At 36.4% G+C, this 17,694-nt stretch overlaps 3 protein-coding genes across 3 annotated transcripts; 2 read left to right on the forward strand and 1 right to left on the reverse strand.

The window, feature by feature from the left end:
• The first annotated feature begins 788 nt into the window (after positions 1-788).
• ccdc175 (coiled-coil domain containing 175) lies at positions 789-9,234 on the forward strand. Its single transcript, XM_042741904.1, has 19 exons — positions 789-971; positions 1,155-1,240; positions 1,808-1,919; positions 2,073-2,208; positions 2,308-2,536; positions 2,629-2,751; positions 2,848-2,957; positions 3,047-3,128; positions 6,007-6,143; positions 6,250-6,360; positions 6,450-6,521; positions 6,865-7,000; positions 7,081-7,209; positions 7,328-7,466; positions 7,713-7,792; positions 7,869-8,021; positions 8,110-8,212; positions 8,307-8,350; positions 8,718-9,234. The coding sequence occupies exons 1-19, from the start codon at positions 905-907 to the stop codon at positions 8,877-8,879; spliced, it is 2,211 nt and encodes a 736-aa protein (XP_042597838.1). The 5' UTR covers positions 789-904; the 3' UTR covers positions 8,880-9,234.
• LOC109060380 (JNK1/MAPK8-associated membrane protein-like) lies at positions 9,080-13,269 on the reverse strand. Its single transcript, XM_042741905.1, has 7 exons — positions 13,076-13,269; positions 12,815-12,894; positions 12,060-12,214; positions 10,872-11,078; positions 10,607-10,788; positions 9,973-10,049; positions 9,080-9,882 (listed from the first exon to the last, which is right to left on the reverse strand). The coding sequence occupies exons 1-7, from the start codon at positions 13,077-13,079 to the stop codon at positions 9,664-9,666; spliced, it is 924 nt and encodes a 307-aa protein (XP_042597839.1). The 5' UTR covers positions 13,080-13,269; the 3' UTR covers positions 9,080-9,663.
• Positions 13,270-14,117: 848 nt separating this feature from the next.
• Positions 14,118-17,637, forward strand: LOC109060369 (G-protein coupled receptor 135-like). Its single transcript, XM_019077531.2, has one exon. The coding sequence runs from the start codon at positions 14,315-14,317 to the stop codon at positions 15,662-15,664; it is 1,350 nt and encodes a 449-aa protein (XP_018933076.2). The 5' UTR covers positions 14,118-14,314; the 3' UTR covers positions 15,665-17,637.
• The last annotated feature ends 57 nt before the right edge of the window (positions 17,638-17,694 follow it).

Raw genomic sequence — 17,694 nt, forward strand, 5'->3', positions numbered from 1 at the left:
TACACGAGAAAGAAACTCCATATAAAAATACACAATATTTTCTAGATGCAGTAGTAAGGAAATCAATAGCAACACTGCAGTTCCAGCCCATTCTAATTGCGTTTCAAGTCAGGGATGTTGGGCTACTGTCTGCTGTTTTACGAGGACCAACAGCGCTCTCTAATGGACGTTTTAAAAAGACACCCTCTTCGAGAATTGGTGAACCAGATCAAAATACTTCCTCTTCTTTCACGCTCTCTGAAGATTACAAAAGGGTTTGGGGTTCAAACAGGCCCTCAGAAGAAGCACTGCTTCAGCTGCTTCTGTGATCCATCAGAGCACTTCCTGTCTTCAGTGCTGTAATACAAGGTATTAGCAATCATATCAATGATGGCACCTTGCCTGATAGCCTGACCAGCTCCCACATTCATATCACTGCCAAAAAAAATAACGATTGAACCATAGTTTCAGCCACATTGATAATCATTATGTTTGTTGTTAAAAGGACAGAACAATACATGGATTTTACAAACGCAACGAAGTATTTTGGTGGAAACTATGGTTGCCAAGTGTTGTATTTCACTGCCCTAAAAATAAAAAAGTATTACAATAATAATAATAATAATAATAATAATAATAATAATAATAATAGGATTTTTTCAACGTGAATAAAATTTTAAAAAATAAATACAATTAAGATAGATAGATAGATAGATAGATAGATAGATAGATAGATAGATAGATAGATAGATAGTCAATTGAATAGATGGGGTCTCGTGTACTTGCTGTGACGGTCGTCATGCCAACATGTTTAGTACACAGATGAACTTGGAGTCAAACTGCTGCTTTGTTTACAAATCGTGGAACTTCTGGCTATCGCTTGTTAGGTCGTCCGTTTACCGTTTAAACACATTTTTTTAATAATATGGCGGCTTGTTTGGTGCCGGATTTCCCAGCTGTAAGGATTGCCTTAGAGCATTTGGGCGAGTTAGGTAAGAAACTGTCTTTGTAGGCTATTTTGTGAACGCACGAATTCATACAGTACGCCAACTAGCGGCAAATACTTAAAGAACACCGATTTCAATATGAAGCCATCATTATCGATATATGAATTATAGAACTTGACCTCTATTTTAGCCTGTCTGTGAAGTGATTAATTCTTTGACACCTTACAGATAAACGACTGAGGGAAGAAGGGGTTTCATTTAGTCAAGAAGCAAGTCACCACCTGAGAGAGACAGCTGAAGCCATTAAAGAGCTGGTATTTAACTTACATATTTTTTTAACTTAATCATGAAATAACTTACATTGTGGGTTGCAAAAAAAAGGGTCAGATATTCAAATTATTTAGTATATATCCAATGTGTAATTTCTGTTATGCAGTCATGTCCTTTATGTGACCATGTCCTTTAACATTATATTTTGTATAAATTATGAAATTCATAATTTTAAGAGGTGAAAATCATATCAAATGGTTTCTTTTGTCGCAGTTATGTCAACATTGGGGTGAATTCAAATAATTTCACAACTTCAGTTTGACTAGATGTTGCCATTTTGAGTGCAATCCACAATAGGCTACCATCTAACATAAAATAAATTGGTAATTTCAGCAGTTTTTTTATATTCCTTTCTCTAATCAAATTGTTTCATACTATTTTTTCTCTTATTTATTTATTTTTCTAAAAATTGTTGTAACTGATAAACACTCAAACATAAATGTCACTTTATATCCTGCTAACGGTACACGTTACAGAATTCAAAAGATACTGCTTGACAGGAATGATCCATGAAGGCTTTGTGTTCATTTCACTGTGGCATTCATATTTAGGAGTCATCTAGAAAAATAGCACGTGAGGAACTTGAGGTTGAAACCATTGAGACAAGCAAGCTTCGACATCAAACAATGAACCTAGAGGATGACATCAGAAGTGAAATATCAGGTGAGTTCCTCCACAAATCCTTGGAAAACTGTTGAATCCATGAAGTATAAGTCTAAATATTGGGCCGTCTCTGGCAACAACTCACCTGCAGCATAATGGTGGTTTGGAAACTGCTCAGGTAACTTCTTAAAGTTGTTTGTTGTTGTTGTTGAGCTTGTGTCACTGCAGCTAGAGAAGGCAATGCTGCAGAGATGAATCGACTTCAGTCTGAGCTGAAAACTGTAGTAGATGACATACAATCCATGGAGGGGAAGCAACAACTCCTTGAACAAGAAAATGCTGCTCTGATGTGAGTATTCAAACATGTTGACTGAAGGGGGTCATGGGAAATGTAGTTCACATTGCTATTTCTACCATTTACTTCAGTCTCCATTTACTTATATTTCAGTCGGGAGAAAGAAAACATTAAAGGAAACTATGAAGATGATGTTGACAAGATGAATCAGCAGCTGTCAAACAAAGCTAGTATACAGATGATGTTAACAGAAAAACAGAATGAGATTCAGTCATTGAAGGACAAAATTGTCCAGGTGAAAGCAGCCCAACAGGACTTAAAAGAAAACATGATTCAGAAGAGTAAAACATTTGCTGAAAGCAAACATGCTGTGGAAATAGAGGTAGTCTGGGCTTGTTGTTTTTTTGTTTTTTTTTCAAACAGGATATATTTTCACTCAAAAGCTGTGATTCAGTTCATATTTTCCCTCTTTAGATAGAGGAAATTGCTCTTAAGATTAAAGAACAAAGAAAAATCAATTCAGGAACACGCAAGGAGCTGGATATCATTACATCAGAACTCCAAGACAAGGAGGAGACAATCACACAGTGTGAAGAAGTAAGCATCTACATACTTTGTACAGTGTCTAAACCATATAACAATAATGTTGGCATAGAACGATTGGTATGGCTTGCTTTATTCATCTGGTTTCAGCATATATCCCAGATGGAGAAAAACATCGCAAGAATGGCAGCATCTAAAATTATGTACAAAGAATGGCTTCATGAGGAGAAAAGTCAGAATGAGGACCTTGAACATCAAAAGTAATCAGTGATTGGTTTTAACATCAAGCAGTTCTGTTTCCTTCACCTCTGGTCAACAGAAATCAGCTTTTGTTATTTATAATCAACAGGGAGTCTCATGAGCGTGAACTTCTTGAACTGGCTGAAGCAACTGAACAGAAAATTCAGGTCCTTCAGGAGCAGATGGTGGAGGTAAGCAGAGGTAGATATATTTGTGAAGCTCCTGACACTAAACGAATGGCTGCTCCATAATACACTCTATTCGGACAAGGGTTAAAACCCTCAAATCTCTGTCTTTAGATGTCAGATCTGAAGCATTGATTTCCTGCCTCTGGCCGGTCCAGCTGAGCAGCCATCACATTGAGCTTTTTAAATGCTTTCCTTCAAAGGCACAATGTGCATGGATGACCTTTAATACAGCACTGGACTGTCCTTAGATGTTAGATAGTTCAAGCAGTCAATAGATCTGCACCATGAACATCTATCTATCCATATATCTATCTAGGCTACCGATGGGATACAGTGATGCTGGTTATGCAAGATACAGGAGGCGATTACGTGTCAGTGTTAAAAAAAAAATCCAAACTGGATTATAATTAAATAAAAATGACAAGAACACATAATAAAATAAAATGATAAAATTAAAATGAAACTGAAAATAGAAAAATACAAGCTATTTCAAAATATTAATAAATACTATAATAGTATATAAACAACACTAAATAACACTGTTACCAGTGTAAAATTCCATATTGGTTAAAAGAGGAAACATTATGAATGAAGCTTGCTTAATATAAATAGTTTCTTAATTAATAGCCTAAATAGAATAGCCTTAAATAAGGTATAGTCGACTAAAACATTTTGTAGCTCATTCAGTTACTTAAAAAATAAAAGTATTACTACAATGAATAAAACACCATTATAAAATATATATATATATATATATATATATATATATAATATATATATATATATATATATATATATATATGTATATATATATATATATATATATCTATATACATACAAACCCGATTCCAAAAAAGTTGGCACACTGTACAAATTGTGAGTAAAAAAGTAATGGAATAATTTACAAATCTCATACTCATAAATCTCTTAAATAATATTCAATAATCTCATAAATTTTATTCACAATAGAATATAGATAACATATCAAATGTTGAAAGTGAGACATTTTGAAATGTAATGCCAAAAATGGATTTCATGAGAGCTACACATTCCAAAAAAGTTGGACAGGTAGCAATAAGAGGCCAGAAAAGTTAAATGTACATATAAGGAACCAATTCGCAACTTATTAGGTCAATTGGCAACATGATTGGGTATAAAAAGAGCCTCTCAGAGTGGCAGTGTCTCTCAGAAGTCAAGATGGGCAGAGGATCACCAATTCAGTTTCTCAGAGAAAAATTGCAAAGAGTTTGAAGTTATCATCATCTACAGTGCATAATATCATCCAAAGATTCAGAGAGTCTGGAACAATCTCTGTGTGTAAGGGTCAAGGCTGGAAACCATACTGGATGCCCGTGATCTTCGGGCCCTTAGACGGCACTGCATCACATACAGGAATGCTACTGTAATGGAAATCACAACATGGGCTCAGGAATACTTCCAGAAAACATTGTCGGTGAACACAATCCACCGTGCCATTCACCGTTGCCGGCTAAAACTCTATAGGTCAAAAAAGAAGCCATATCTAAACATGATCCAGAAGCGCAGGTGTTTTGGGCCAAGGCTCATTTAAAATGGACTGTGGCAAAGTGGAAAACGGTTCTGTGGTCAGACGAATCAAAATTTGAAGTTGTTTTTGGAAAACTGGGACGCCATCTCATCCAGACTAAAGAGGACAAGGACAACCCAAGTTGTTATCAGTGCTCAGTTCAGAAGCCTGCTTCTCTGATGGTATGGGGTTGCTTGAGTGCGTGTGGCATGGGCAGCTTACACATCTGGAAAGGCACCATTAATGCTGAAAGGTATATCCAAGTTCTAGAACAACATATGCTCCCATCCAGATGTCGTCTCTTTCAGGGAAGACCTTGCATTTTCCAACATGAGAATGCCAGACCACATACTGCATCAATTACAACATCATGGCAGTGTAGAAGAAGGATCCAGGTACTGAAATGGCCAGCCTGCAGTCCAGATCTTTCACCCATAGAAAACATTAGGTGCATCATAAAGAGGAAGATGCGACAAAGAAGACCTAAGACAGTTGAGCAACTAGAAGCCTGTATTAGACAAGAATGGGACAACATTCCTACTCCTAAACTTGAGCAACTTGTCTCCTCAGTCCCCAGACGTTTGCAGACTGTTATAAAAAGAAGACGGGATGCCACACAGTGGTAAACATGGCCTTGTCCCAACTTTTTTGAGATGTGTTGATGCCATGAAATTCAAAATCAACTTATTTTTCCCTTAAAATGATACATTTTCTCAGTTTAAACATTTGATATGTGATCTATGTTGTATTCTGAATAAAATATTGAAATTTGAAACTTCCACATCATTGCATTCTGCTTTTATACACAATTTGTACAGTGTCCCAACTTTTTTGGAATCGGGTTTGTATATCTGGTGATGTAAGAGGTTTGGAGATAAACCTAATTTAACTTTTATTTAACTTTTTTTTTTCAGTTTAATTAAAATTTTTATTCATTCATAACGAAAGAAAGAAATTCTCTGTCTATTTAAACTTCAGGGTAGTATTGATTGTACTGAATTTCATTTATTCTGATTTTAATAAAACAGTTGGACAGGATGGTTTTCGATATCAGTGACATTTTAACAACATTTGTGGATGGTGCTTGAATGTCACACAAAAATTATACATTTTAAGGATGTTTTTAATGCATATTAAAATATTTCAATATATAATATAATGCTTGATATTAATTTATTATTTAAACGTTGTATAATGTAACAGATCTTAAATTCTTGTGATTTTGGGGATCTAATCCATCCCTTGTGGCTCGTTTCCACTGAGAGATCATGGTGAAATTTAATCTGGGTCTAAATCCATTACCTAACACTGTAAGGAGCTGTGATTTCATCTCAGATTGAAAATGAGATAAAGGAAGAACAGAAAGTGAAAAGTGCTCTATCAGAGCCCCTCGCTAAACTGTCAGACATCTTCAGCACTCAGAGGAAAGAGGAAGATGACATGATTGCTGAACATCACAGTCTGTTCAAACGGTACATTCGTTTCTCTTACATACTGTACTCTTTCTTCTTTGCTTTATCCCGATGACTAACTTGAATTGTATAGATTTCAGGTGATCAATGTGTTCCTTTGTTTTAGGTTAGAGGAGAATAAACTGAGACGTGATGAAGATGTGATATCAATTGCCAAATGTAGATTTGAAATCAAAAACATGATAGAAGAGATGAGACAGCTTCACGACGCTAACATGTATGACCCTGTCTTTTGTTTTATGACTTTGTCTTACTACATTACAAGTTAAATAGTTTCATACCTTTATCTGTGTGGTTGTCTCTCAGAATCAATGCAGATATGTTCAAAAAAACTCTGGAGGAACTGGAAGGTCAGTTGGCCAAATACAACATGAGCAGGTCTGTTCAAGCAACATCTTATTTTAATCTTTTATGATATATCTTCTACAGGGAACTAAACAGTATAACCAAAAAATAACCGCAGTACTGAAAACACGAAAAACAAGCAGTTTATCTTGAAAAAACCTGAAATAGTAGAATACATAAAACACATCAATCATTTTACAAATTAACAAATAAAGTTTCAGCTGGTTTAATTCATGTTTAAATGTGGTTAAATGTAAAAATAAAGTAATAATGTTTAAAATAAGTTTGATCTACATGTCACTGCACAGTTAACAATGAGAATTGTTATTCATTCACAAATCATTGTTTACATGGTCATTATTATTTTTATATCCAGGACAGCAGTTGAAGCTGAGAGAGAGAAAATAAGTCAATCTCGCAAAACCCTTAAAGAGGAACACGAGGAGTATGTAAAGGAGATCAATGCAGCCATCGAACAGACACAGAAGAGACATGGAGAGCTGCTTGATGAGGTCTGACAGAAACACTAGACAGTAGTGGTGGAAATGCAAAGAGATGTCATTGTATCTGAGGCATGTTGTTGTTTTTGTAGAAGAAGAACCTCCAGAACCATATATTATTGAATTCGGTGATAAAGGATCTTGCAGAAGAGCTGGCAAATTTAGAGGAAGTGGGAAAACAAATGGAAATGAACTACCAGGCTGAAATCCAACAGCTTACAGTAAAAGAGAGAATCCATATTCATACACTTATTTTAGGCTCAATAAAACATTTCAAGATGGATGTGGTTTAGCTAAGCGTGTATCTGAAAACTAAAAATACGTGTCTTGTGTCAAAAGAGGAATGTAGAATCAATCACTCAAGCTCATACGGAGAAAGAGCGGGAGCTCAAGGACCAGGAGTCGATTTTAGAGACGGTGGAGTCTCAGTTTGACATTGACCACCTCGAACATCAGACTTTCAAAAACCAAGTAACGGGTACAAACTTCATTTCTATTCTCCTCATGTAGCTCAACACTGCACCATACCTGAACTATGAAGTCACGAACTACTCAGCAAGCGTTGGTTTCTTTATGAGATATGATTTACAATATACAACTGGGTCATTCTATAATTGCAAATAACTGAAATGAGAAAGAATAGGGATTGACTTTTGCACTGTAAATGAATGATTTTGGCAGTTCATTGGCAATTGTAGAATTAACTTTTTTCTTTTTTTACCAGAGCTGGTAACCCAAAGAAAACATCTTGAGGTCTCCATTGAGGAGGTCACAAAACAGACTGCTGCTCTCCTGCAACCAAAGGTCAACATTAACTTAGCATTTTCCAATCATGTGCTAGTTTACTTGATGGCTTTAGTGTCCATTTGTATGTTTGTAGGAAGATCTGAAAAGAGAGTTAATGACTTTGAGGGCCAAGCATATGGAGATGTTAACTGCCAATGCTGCAGTGATCAGTGAAGTCGAAAAAAACATCTATGAGAATAAGGTCATGCTGGAGCAAGTTACGATGGAAAACAGTCGCCTGCATGTGGTGAAAACTCACACTAATCAGCACACAGATACATACCCTTGTTAGCACGCCGCTTGAGATGTTTTCAACAGCAAATTATTTTCAACAGCGCTCTGAACAAATGAAGGAGGAAATATTGGATACAAAGAAAGACAAGGAAAAATATATGCACGAGGTCGAATGGATGAACGAGGAAGTGCAGTCCCTCTTTAGTGAGTCTTTTGTCAATCAATGACTTAACATTTTAAAAATATTCTGTTCTTAGTATAATGACCCAGAACAAATGTCTTTTTTTTCCATTCCTAGAGACTCTAACGGATACCTGGAATACAAATATGTTGCTTACTGAGGTACAAGAAAATGTCAAAACACAATACAGTTAAGGAAGGTTCCTGGTTCAGTATAAATGATCTCACTCAATAGCACCTGTGGAATGCTGTCAGTTATTTTATTATATTAACAAAATACAAAACTGTGTAGAGTAATGCACTTACAAAGGAAGTCTAATGGAAGCTTCATATTGTCCATGGTAATTGGCAACAGATGTTATTCATCAAGATCGTTGCAATGAATCTGGAACGTTCCTTTAAACTGATGAACTTGCATGTTTTCTGATGTGGCTATTAAAAACCTTTTTCTGAACTTGATGTTTTGCTGAAGGACTTTATCAGATGTTACTGTACAATAAATGAACTAATCTAGACTCTTTTATATTAGAAATCTTCAAATCAAGACCAGAAGATTGTGGAGAACATATACAATCTTATAGTGAGGATTCAAGAAAGAAAACATCGCATCAGCGACATCAACAACAGACTGGAGAAAGAGTTAGTAGGCATGAGCTCCGTGTTAGAGAAGCCAAACTTCAAAAACACTTAGAGTTTACATTCTGACATTTAAAAACTATTTTACAGAGACTTCAATAATTAAGAGCAGCTTTTAAATATTTTATAATTGAAAATGTATGATTATAGAATGTAGGGTAATAGGGTTTCATTTGTGAGCATTAGAATATATGAACTAGCAATGAGCAAAATGTTTTCTACATGTATTAATCTTTGTTAATTATATCACATCTATTCAAAAAATCTGTCACTATTTATTCAAACGCAGCTGACAAATATTAATTTTGTACAAGATGTATAACATATACTACTATATCTGTACTCAGTTTGTTATATTCCACACTTCACTGTAGAACGTATAAATATACATCCTTAATAAGAGAAATCTTTAATCAAGTTGTGAGAATGAGTGTCTGAGAACATTGAAAACTACATAATTATTCTCACAATACAGTGTGTATGCAGATTTACATATTCAGCAGCAAAACAATCATATAATGCCACATGCAAATTTGTCACAACATACATATTTATAGTGTTAAGCTTTTATCCATGCATGAAAACAAAGCGTAAATACGTACAATTATTTTTGGCACAACAAAGTTTGTCACATGAAAATGGTTAACATTACTTCAGGGCTCTCAGGAAATTCACAGACCAGCTGTTTCATATTTAACACATAAAAAAATATATACTAGCAACATACTGTATCATAAGCGATGACTATGGCTCTTTGGTGTCCGTGCCAAAGGTTTCATTAAATTAAAAGTCTCTGAAGTGAGTTTAAGGGATGTGATTCTCCTACACAGGAAGTGACATCAGTGTCCATTCCCACCCTCTGACAGAATTCTGTTTGGCTCTGTGAACCTGGCCGTCAGCAGGTAGAAGAGAGCGGGTCCAGGCACCAGAGCCAACAACGGCAAATCCTGCCCCAGTTTATCCAGTCGGGATATGGAAATGATACCATATGCATGGAGGAGCCAATGGCTGAAGAGAACCACGAGGCGTTTCTTCTTAGCCACAAGGTTTTTGAAAGACTGTGGGAGACAAGTCACAAACAGTTTTAGCACATCTTTGAAAATAAAATAAAAGGCATTATGGGGGGGGACAGTACACAATCTATTTACCTGTATCTCCGAAGCTGACATGTAAACAGCCAACGTGACCAAAGATAAGACCAAAATAATAAAGGGAAATGCATAATCTGATGAAATAAGAGAGGGAAATACAAAAACAGAAGTGTCAGCCAGAGATATTAGAATTAGCTAAAACTAAAACCATAAAAAAATGTTACTTGAAAGACAATAAACTTTAACTGAAATAAGAAATAGCAATAAAAATACAAAAATAAAATGTATAAAAAAATAACAGAAATTTTATAAAAGCTAATAAAAATAAAACTACTTAAACTGTTACTAAATTTAAAATTAAAATGATATAAAAATAATTTCAATAATTCAAAAATAATTCAAATTTTAATTTCAGCTAGTTGCTGATTTTCATTTAGTTTAACTTGATCTATTAAAATAACTAAAACTTAAATAAAAATGACTAAAAACTATAAACCTTTTTTTAATTAAAGTGAAAAAAAATTACTAACATTTTAAATCAACATTAATTAAGACAAAAATATAAAAATAATTAAAGAATCAAGATATTATTAACATTTTTATTAGTATCTCAGTGATAGTAAAACAATACTGATGTCAACTAGGAACACTTTCAAATGTTCATTAAAAAAAAGAAAAGAGTGACACTCACAAAGAAGTCCTCCTCCAACTGCCTGCAGGACAGTGAGGATGGGGAAGAAGTACAGCGCTGCGTAGATGCTCCTGAAACGATCGGTCTTGCCTAAACCGCACGCAATCTTTTTAACCAGAAGTGGCCGCAGAAGCATCATAAGAAACAGACAGAAGGCGTAGTAGATCAACACGATGGTGTACCTAAAAGAACAGGTCATCAGAAAGCAGCAGAAATAACTGCTGTCTCAAATCAAATAAAATGTCATTTTGAAAAGGCCACTCACAGAGGGAACACAGCCTCCTGCGTGCAGTGCAGAGTGGTGACGTAGTCGGGACTGGGGTTGTACAACATGGTGTACCAGTCAGAAAGCATCTTAACCTCACAGGAACGAATAGACAGCTGGCCCACAGGATCGTTGAGAAGCAGAGTCACTATGGCAGCAGCCGTGCACTCAAACAGAGCGGTAATATGCTGGAAAAGGGCACTAGAACTGGAGATGATATTAAGAGAGCACAGGTTAGTCTGAAGCTGACTTTAAAAAATGCATTATTTAAGTTTAAAGGGAAATTTCATTCCAAACCTGTATGACCTCCTTTTTTCAGTGGAACTTAAAATAAGATATTATGAAGAATGTTTGTAACCAAGCAGTTTTGACTTTAAGTCAACGAGAACAGAAACTGTTTGATTGCAAACATTCTGGATACCATGCTTCTCATGTGCCACAAGAGAAACATGATTTCTTTTCCTTTTAAGGCATAAAAAGGTCTTCGATCACAGCTGAAACTCTTAAATTCATAAAGCTTTGGCATTAAATGTTGCATGCGCTACAAAAAATAAAGACAAATAATAACCTTCCTGAGTGTTTTTGGTCTGTTTGCCAATACAAATATCTAAAAATGCATTTGCTTAAGATGAAAAGTCTTGATTTCTGTGAAACTAAACTAAATTAATCTAGTTCATGCTTATTACAAGAACAAACATGTCAACGGGGTACTTTCCCTGTAAATTAAGTGCATTCTTCTGAGGCCATTAGCACATATTTGTTCTTGTTTTAATCGCAAACTCACTTCATTTTGTTCAATGACTTCTTATTTTGTCATTTTGCTTCTCAAGTAAATTATTTTGTTAAAAAGTACTGGACATCCCTTTTTTGCAGCATATTCTACTGAATTGCTACAAAACATTTAGAGGCTGTATTGATGTACAGTACTGTGTTCCATTTAATTTATTCTCTTACTTTTTTTTTAATTGGTCTTAAATTTACCTTCATAAAACCTGCAGAGACCCCAAAGAAAGAAAAGCATAAAGGTGTGGAAAGGTGAGTAAATGATGACACAGTTTTCATTTTTGGGTGAACTATTCCTTTGAGGGTGATAATATTGCAAAACAAAATACAAACTAATCAGATCTGCACAAAAATATTGCCACATATATCATACTATTTTTTAGAACAAGGAATTCTGCCGGCTACCTTTTCTTCCCAGAATACCACTCAATAAAGAACCAGTGCAGGACCAGAGGCAGCATGGCCATGAAGCCCAGGTACAGCCAGTCATACAGCTCAGGAGATCCCTCGCATTCCTCACATATCTTTTGATAGTTAGTTCTCTGGCCACGAGGACAAACTTGATAATAAGAGTGAAGAAGGTTATTACACCCCAAAATACTAAATCCAGTCCACAAAACACCTCCAACTCTCCAGTCATACATCAGAACTGTTCTCGAAGGACCAGGAGATTACTGTTGCATTACACTCTTAAAAAATATAAGTTTACAAAAGGGGGTTTTTGCAACAATGCTAGTATTGAAGAACCTTTTTAAAAGAACCATCAGGTGCTTCATGAAATCAAACACTTATAATCTTTTATTTTAAAGAGTGTAACTGACAGTAGTTCTCTTAGACGAACATATGTGTAGAACTTAAAGTAAAGCTTATAATAATAATAAGGTCTAATTTGTAATAATAAGTTCATTAGTGTATATGAATCAAAATTAATAAATGCTGTAAAGGTTTATTCGTGTTTATGTTAACTAATGTAAACAAATAAAACTTAAATGTAAATTGAAATAATTGTAAACTAGTAAAATGCACATCAGAGCGTATGTACATAATCGTGCTGTTATACTGTACATATGACCTTTTGCATTAGTACACATTGTAACTATGCATTAAACAATTTGTGTGTGTTTTATTTGGACCGATTAATATAAAAAAGAGGCACTTACCCCACATTCTCCTTCAACAGAGTTATTAATGATGGTCCTTCCGCAGTACAGCCCAGGACAAGTGGAGCTCATTGCTACAGCTGCATTACACCCAGAAAAACATCATTAAAATATTTTAAAAATCCTTAAATTCAATAAAACATTTGAGTTGTGTTGTCATGGCAGTACACTAGCGACTCTATCAACAGCAAGAAAGCAAATATGGATGAACTATATATTGTCATTTGCTGATTGCAATTATTCATGTTCGTTTTAACATACCCATGTCTTATGCAGCATTACAAAATATTCAATCGCTCAGTTTATTGGATTAGTTGATTGCAAGCTGTATGTTCAAAACGACGGAACAGAAACCGGAAGAATAAACGCCTCCGTCTTCTTCGTGTGATGTGGAACGTGTTGCCAAAATTGAATCGTTTCACAGCGCCACTCACTGGCCAGATTTACAGCCTCTGCTGGAATATAAATACATGAAATATGACAATCATTCAGGTCTGCATAGCATCTAATCATTTAGCAAAGAAGGACTTTGCTTGTTTAGATAGATAGATAGATAGATAGATAGATAGATAGATAGATAGATAGATAGATAGATAGATAGATAGATAGATAGATAGATAGATAGATAGATAGATAGATAGATAGATAGATAGATAGATAGATAGATAGATAGATAGATAGATAGATAGATAGATAGATAGATAGATAGATGAGTAATAAAATAAAATACATAACACAAAAAGTACATTGTGCGTTTATGGCAACGTTTGCAGGTCTGCATCAGCGGCTGCGTGCGAAAAAGCACAATAAATTAAAACCAATCTTCATAAGAAAGTGCGTAATTCAACTGGAAAAAAATCAGGTCCGGTGTCATGGCAACGGCTTCAAACGTCATGTGGAGGAGCAGGGCCCTGCATCTGTATCACAGAAATAAAATACGCATGTAGAGCGGCGATTGCATTAAAACGGGGTCTAATCTCTTTAATTCACTGGCTATTAAAGTTTCACTTTATCAGAAGCTACCTGTTACTTTTCTCAGCGCTTGTTAGAATGGACCAATCACAGTCGCTGGTGCGCACTCGAATTGTAATTTTAAATAATATATTTATGGACTAAACTATGGGAGGTTTACATTCGCATTTTCGATATTAATTAATTATATTATAAAACTTGAAAAGAAATACATTAGGGCGAACAAAACGTCCTGAAATCTAAATGCGTCTCAATGATGAATTGGCTTTCTGGGCCTCCGAGCGCCCCCTAGCGGAAGAACGACGTCTCGTCTCGTCTCAACAGTAACCCAGCAGCTCAAGCATCTGTAACAGGGGAGGGCACGGGGAACATTCTTTACTCCAAGCACAGTGTATGGCATCAAAGGACTACATACCGACCATCTGTGACATCGTAGCGCATACTCGTTTTTACTGTGATACGGACACAGGAGATACTGACAAGGGATGAATTCTCTTCCACCCCGTGGATGCGCCCTAACCGTGTCCAATGGATCTCCCCGGCATCAGCAACGCGAGCGTGGACAACATGTCGGGCTCGGGCTTCATTTTAGAGATCGTGACCATCAAAGCCGTTGTAAACAGCCTGAGCACTCAGGCCAGCAACTACACAGCCGCGGGCGAGGTGCCCAGCAACACCCCGGTGAGGAGTTCGGAGGGGAACTCGGTTCTCCAGGGCATCGCGGTGGCCGCGCAGGCGCTGCTGCTCCTGGCCATCTTCTTACTGTCCAGTCTGGGTAATTCAGTGGTCGTGGTGGTTATAATCAAACACAGGCAGTTGAGAACGGTCACTAACGCGTTCATCATGTCCCTGTCCCTCTCCGATTTCCTCACGGCCGTTCTTTGCTTACCCTTCTCCTTCATGATGCTCTTCAGCAAGGATGGCAAGTGGATGTTTGGGGATCCCTTTTGCGTCGCCAACGGCTTCTTCAACACCTGCTTCGGCATCATCTCCACCCTGACCATGACTCTCATCTCATTCGACCGCTATTATGCTATCGTCAGGCAGCCGCAAGCTAAAATCGGCCGCAGGAGAGCGATCCAGCTCCTGACGGCCGTTTGGTTCTGCGCGGTGGTCTTCTCGTTTCCTTGGTACCTGCTTATGGAGACCTCCAGGCGCTTGGTGGTGCACAAACCGGGGTTTTACCATTGCATGTACGTGTTCCACTCTGGCACCTCCAGGATGGGCACTGCATACAGCGTAGCTTTAATAGTAGCGTGTTACCTGCTTCCCTTCGCCCTCATGTGCTTCTGCCACTACAACATCTGCAAAACCGTCCGGCTGTCGGAGATCAGGGTGCGGCCGGTGACCACTTACGCGCACCTGTTGCGCTTCTACAGCGAGATGCGCACCGCCACCACCGTGCTCATTATGATCGTGTTCATCATCTTCTGCTGGGGGCCCTACTGCCTGATGGGCATCATCACCGCGCTCGGGAGCTACTCCTTCAATCCTGCTATGGATACCGTGGCCATCTTGATGGCGTGGGCTAACGGTGCCATCAACCCGCTGATTTACGCCATAAGGAACCCGAATATATCCATGCTGTTGGGTCGGAGCAGAGAGGAGGGATACAGGACTAGAAACATCGCCGCGTACCTGTCCACGCAGACGCAGCGCAGGGACTCGGTCCGGAACCGGGCGGACCGGATTAGAGACCGGTACGTGAGCCGCCACGGCGCAAACAGCCGTCTGTCTTCCTCCAGCCCGGCCAACGGCGGAGATGTGGCCATGTGGGCCTGTAAAAACCCGGCGGTGTTCTTCTGTAGAGATGCGCATCCGGATACGATCACTGAACCAGCGGTGCCCAAAGTTGAGACTGCTGACACCAGTTTGTAACGCGCGCACACATTATGATAACGACGGGAGGAGCTACAGGTGGACAGTGGGACCTTACTTAAAATTACTTAAAAATGTCAAATTTCGTTTATTGCATTGGATAACAAAATGTCAAGTCAGGTTTAAACATTTAACAAACTTTTCTAATGCAATGATATTAATACATCAAGTGTAAGTATAATTCATTTAGAATGGAACTCTTTTGAGTTCCTTTACTTTCAAACTTCTTTTATGATTTTATATGACATTCACATTGTTTGCATTTACCAGAGGCTGTTTAGCCTATTGATATTTGGCTCATACAGTAAACATATAGCCTATTTTATTAGAGACCCTTAATATAATTTTTTGTTAAGTGACATTTATGCTGGGTTTTTTTTTTTATCTTTCTTTCCTTGGGCCATTTTATCTTAAAAGAGCAAAAGTGTTTTATTAAATATTCTGTTAAATAATTAAGCTTTTGACAAAAGGAGCTGACAATCACCAACCTTTACGTTGTTGATCACATTAAATAAAAATGTGATCTTTTCTGTAGGGTCTCACTTTTGCTATATATAGCTAATGCAAATTTGTACAAATTTGCAGATTTTTTTAATGTTTTTATTTATTTATTTATTTATTACGTTTTTGTAGTTTTTTTTTATAACGATTTGTTCTTATGTATTTTATGACAGCAGTAGTACCTCCCTTCAGATTTCAGTAAATCATAGGCATTTAAATAAACTGGAACACTAATCAAAGTTTCATGTCAGTTCCAAATATCTGATTGTACATTACCTAATAATATTATTATGTTGTATGATGTTTAAATGAGCATTATTTTGTGTGTATTTTTAAAGCTGAAGTATGTAGACTAATATAGACGTCACTGGCACCACAGCAAACTCTAAAAGTGACGCTTTACGAAAAAAAAAAAGATAAACCCCGCCCCCAACTCACGCCATTGGTCGAGTCAGTATTATAGTGTACAGTAGGACTAGGCTCGCTCTTTTCATAAAACTGTTAAAACTTTACATTCTTCAGCTTTAAATATAAATAGGCCTACAAGTAAAATTATCAAAGCTTGAATGTGAATGAATTTAAATGCATTATTCTGCATTATAATTTTTATTAATGATTATTAAGTCATTATAAAGTGTAACCGAATTTTTTACATTTAATTTTTTTATACCATCAACCTATATTTGAAACCAAACTCTCCAAGCATGAGTTTATTAATGTAAGTGTGTCGACTAGTGTGTGCGAAGTGCCAAGATGAAAGTCACTCGAGCCTAATGCAAATGCTTTACAACACTGTGAATGAACCGAAGGGTTAACAGAAATCTCTCTCACAGCCTAAAACCATATCCATGCTGTTCATCATCTACACTGACCTGGAATATTAACAGTGAAACGTATAAGAGTTGAGAGGATTTTATGACTAATTAATTGAATAATCAGTCATAATGACATGGTCGTTTAAGAAATAGAGCTTTTTTTTTTTTTTTTTCAATGTAAAATGTCTTCGCTTTTAGGTTTACACCCTTCGGTTTTTTTTAAATTAAATCTTTTTCACAACATTCATCAGTATTTATATAAATGAATTATATACATTTAATTTTTTTTTTTATTAAAGACCAGCTTTAGAGATCTAGAAAGGTATATTGTGTTGATAATACAATCTAACAAAAGCACATTTGAAACTTTTCTTGAAACAGATATATTTTAAAGACAATATAAGCAGGCATAAAAGAGTCATAAGCCTATTAAATGTTTTTATTTATTTTTTACCATAAGAGGAGAGATGCATTATTATTTTCAAATACTCAAATTATTCATTTTTTTAAATATCAAAGACACTTCCTATTTGAAAAAAGCTATTATGAAATAAACATCGCTACACATTATGTCTTTGAAAGCGGTTTGCCTGAAATAAAGTTTGAATATGTTTTACCCATTTTATGTTTGATTACTATTCACAAATCACTACTGTGCAGTATTGTTGTGTAATTATGAAGCACTTTGCTAACCTTTATAATTTCAGGTCGACA

This window comes from Cyprinus carpio, chromosome B17 (genome assembly GCF_018340385.1).
Source record: "Cyprinus carpio isolate SPL01 chromosome B17, ASM1834038v1, whole genome shotgun sequence".
Taxonomy (NCBI): domain Eukaryota; kingdom Metazoa; phylum Chordata; class Actinopteri; order Cypriniformes; family Cyprinidae; genus Cyprinus; species Cyprinus carpio.

Excerpts from the sequence above, each read along its gene's own strand:
- ccdc175 (XM_042741904.1), top strand. The coding sequence starts at position 905 with ATGGCGGCTTGTTTGGTGCCGGATTTCCCAGCTGTAAGGATTGCCTTA. Across the intron at positions 1,241-1,807 it reads CTGAAGCCATTAAAGAGCTG|GAGTCATCTAGAAAAATAGC; the intron begins GTATTTAACTTA and ends ATTCATATTTAG. Across the intron at positions 2,537-2,628 it reads AACATGCTGTGGAAATAGAG|ATAGAGGAAATTGCTCTTAA; the intron begins GTAGTCTGGGCT and ends TTCCCTCTTTAG.
- LOC109060380 (XM_042741905.1), bottom strand. Across the intron at positions 11,079-12,059 it reads TGGTATTCTGGGAAGAAAAG|TTCTAGTGCCCTTTTCCAGC; the intron begins GTAGCCGGCAGA and ends TATCATCTCCAG. Across the intron at positions 10,789-10,871 it reads CAGGAGGCTGTGTTCCCTCT|GTACACCATCGTGTTGATCT; the intron begins GTGAGTGGCCTT and ends CTGTTCTTTTAG.
- LOC109060369 (XM_019077531.2), top strand. The coding sequence starts at position 14,315 with ATGGATCTCCCCGGCATCAGCAACGCGAGCGTGGACAACATGTCGGGC.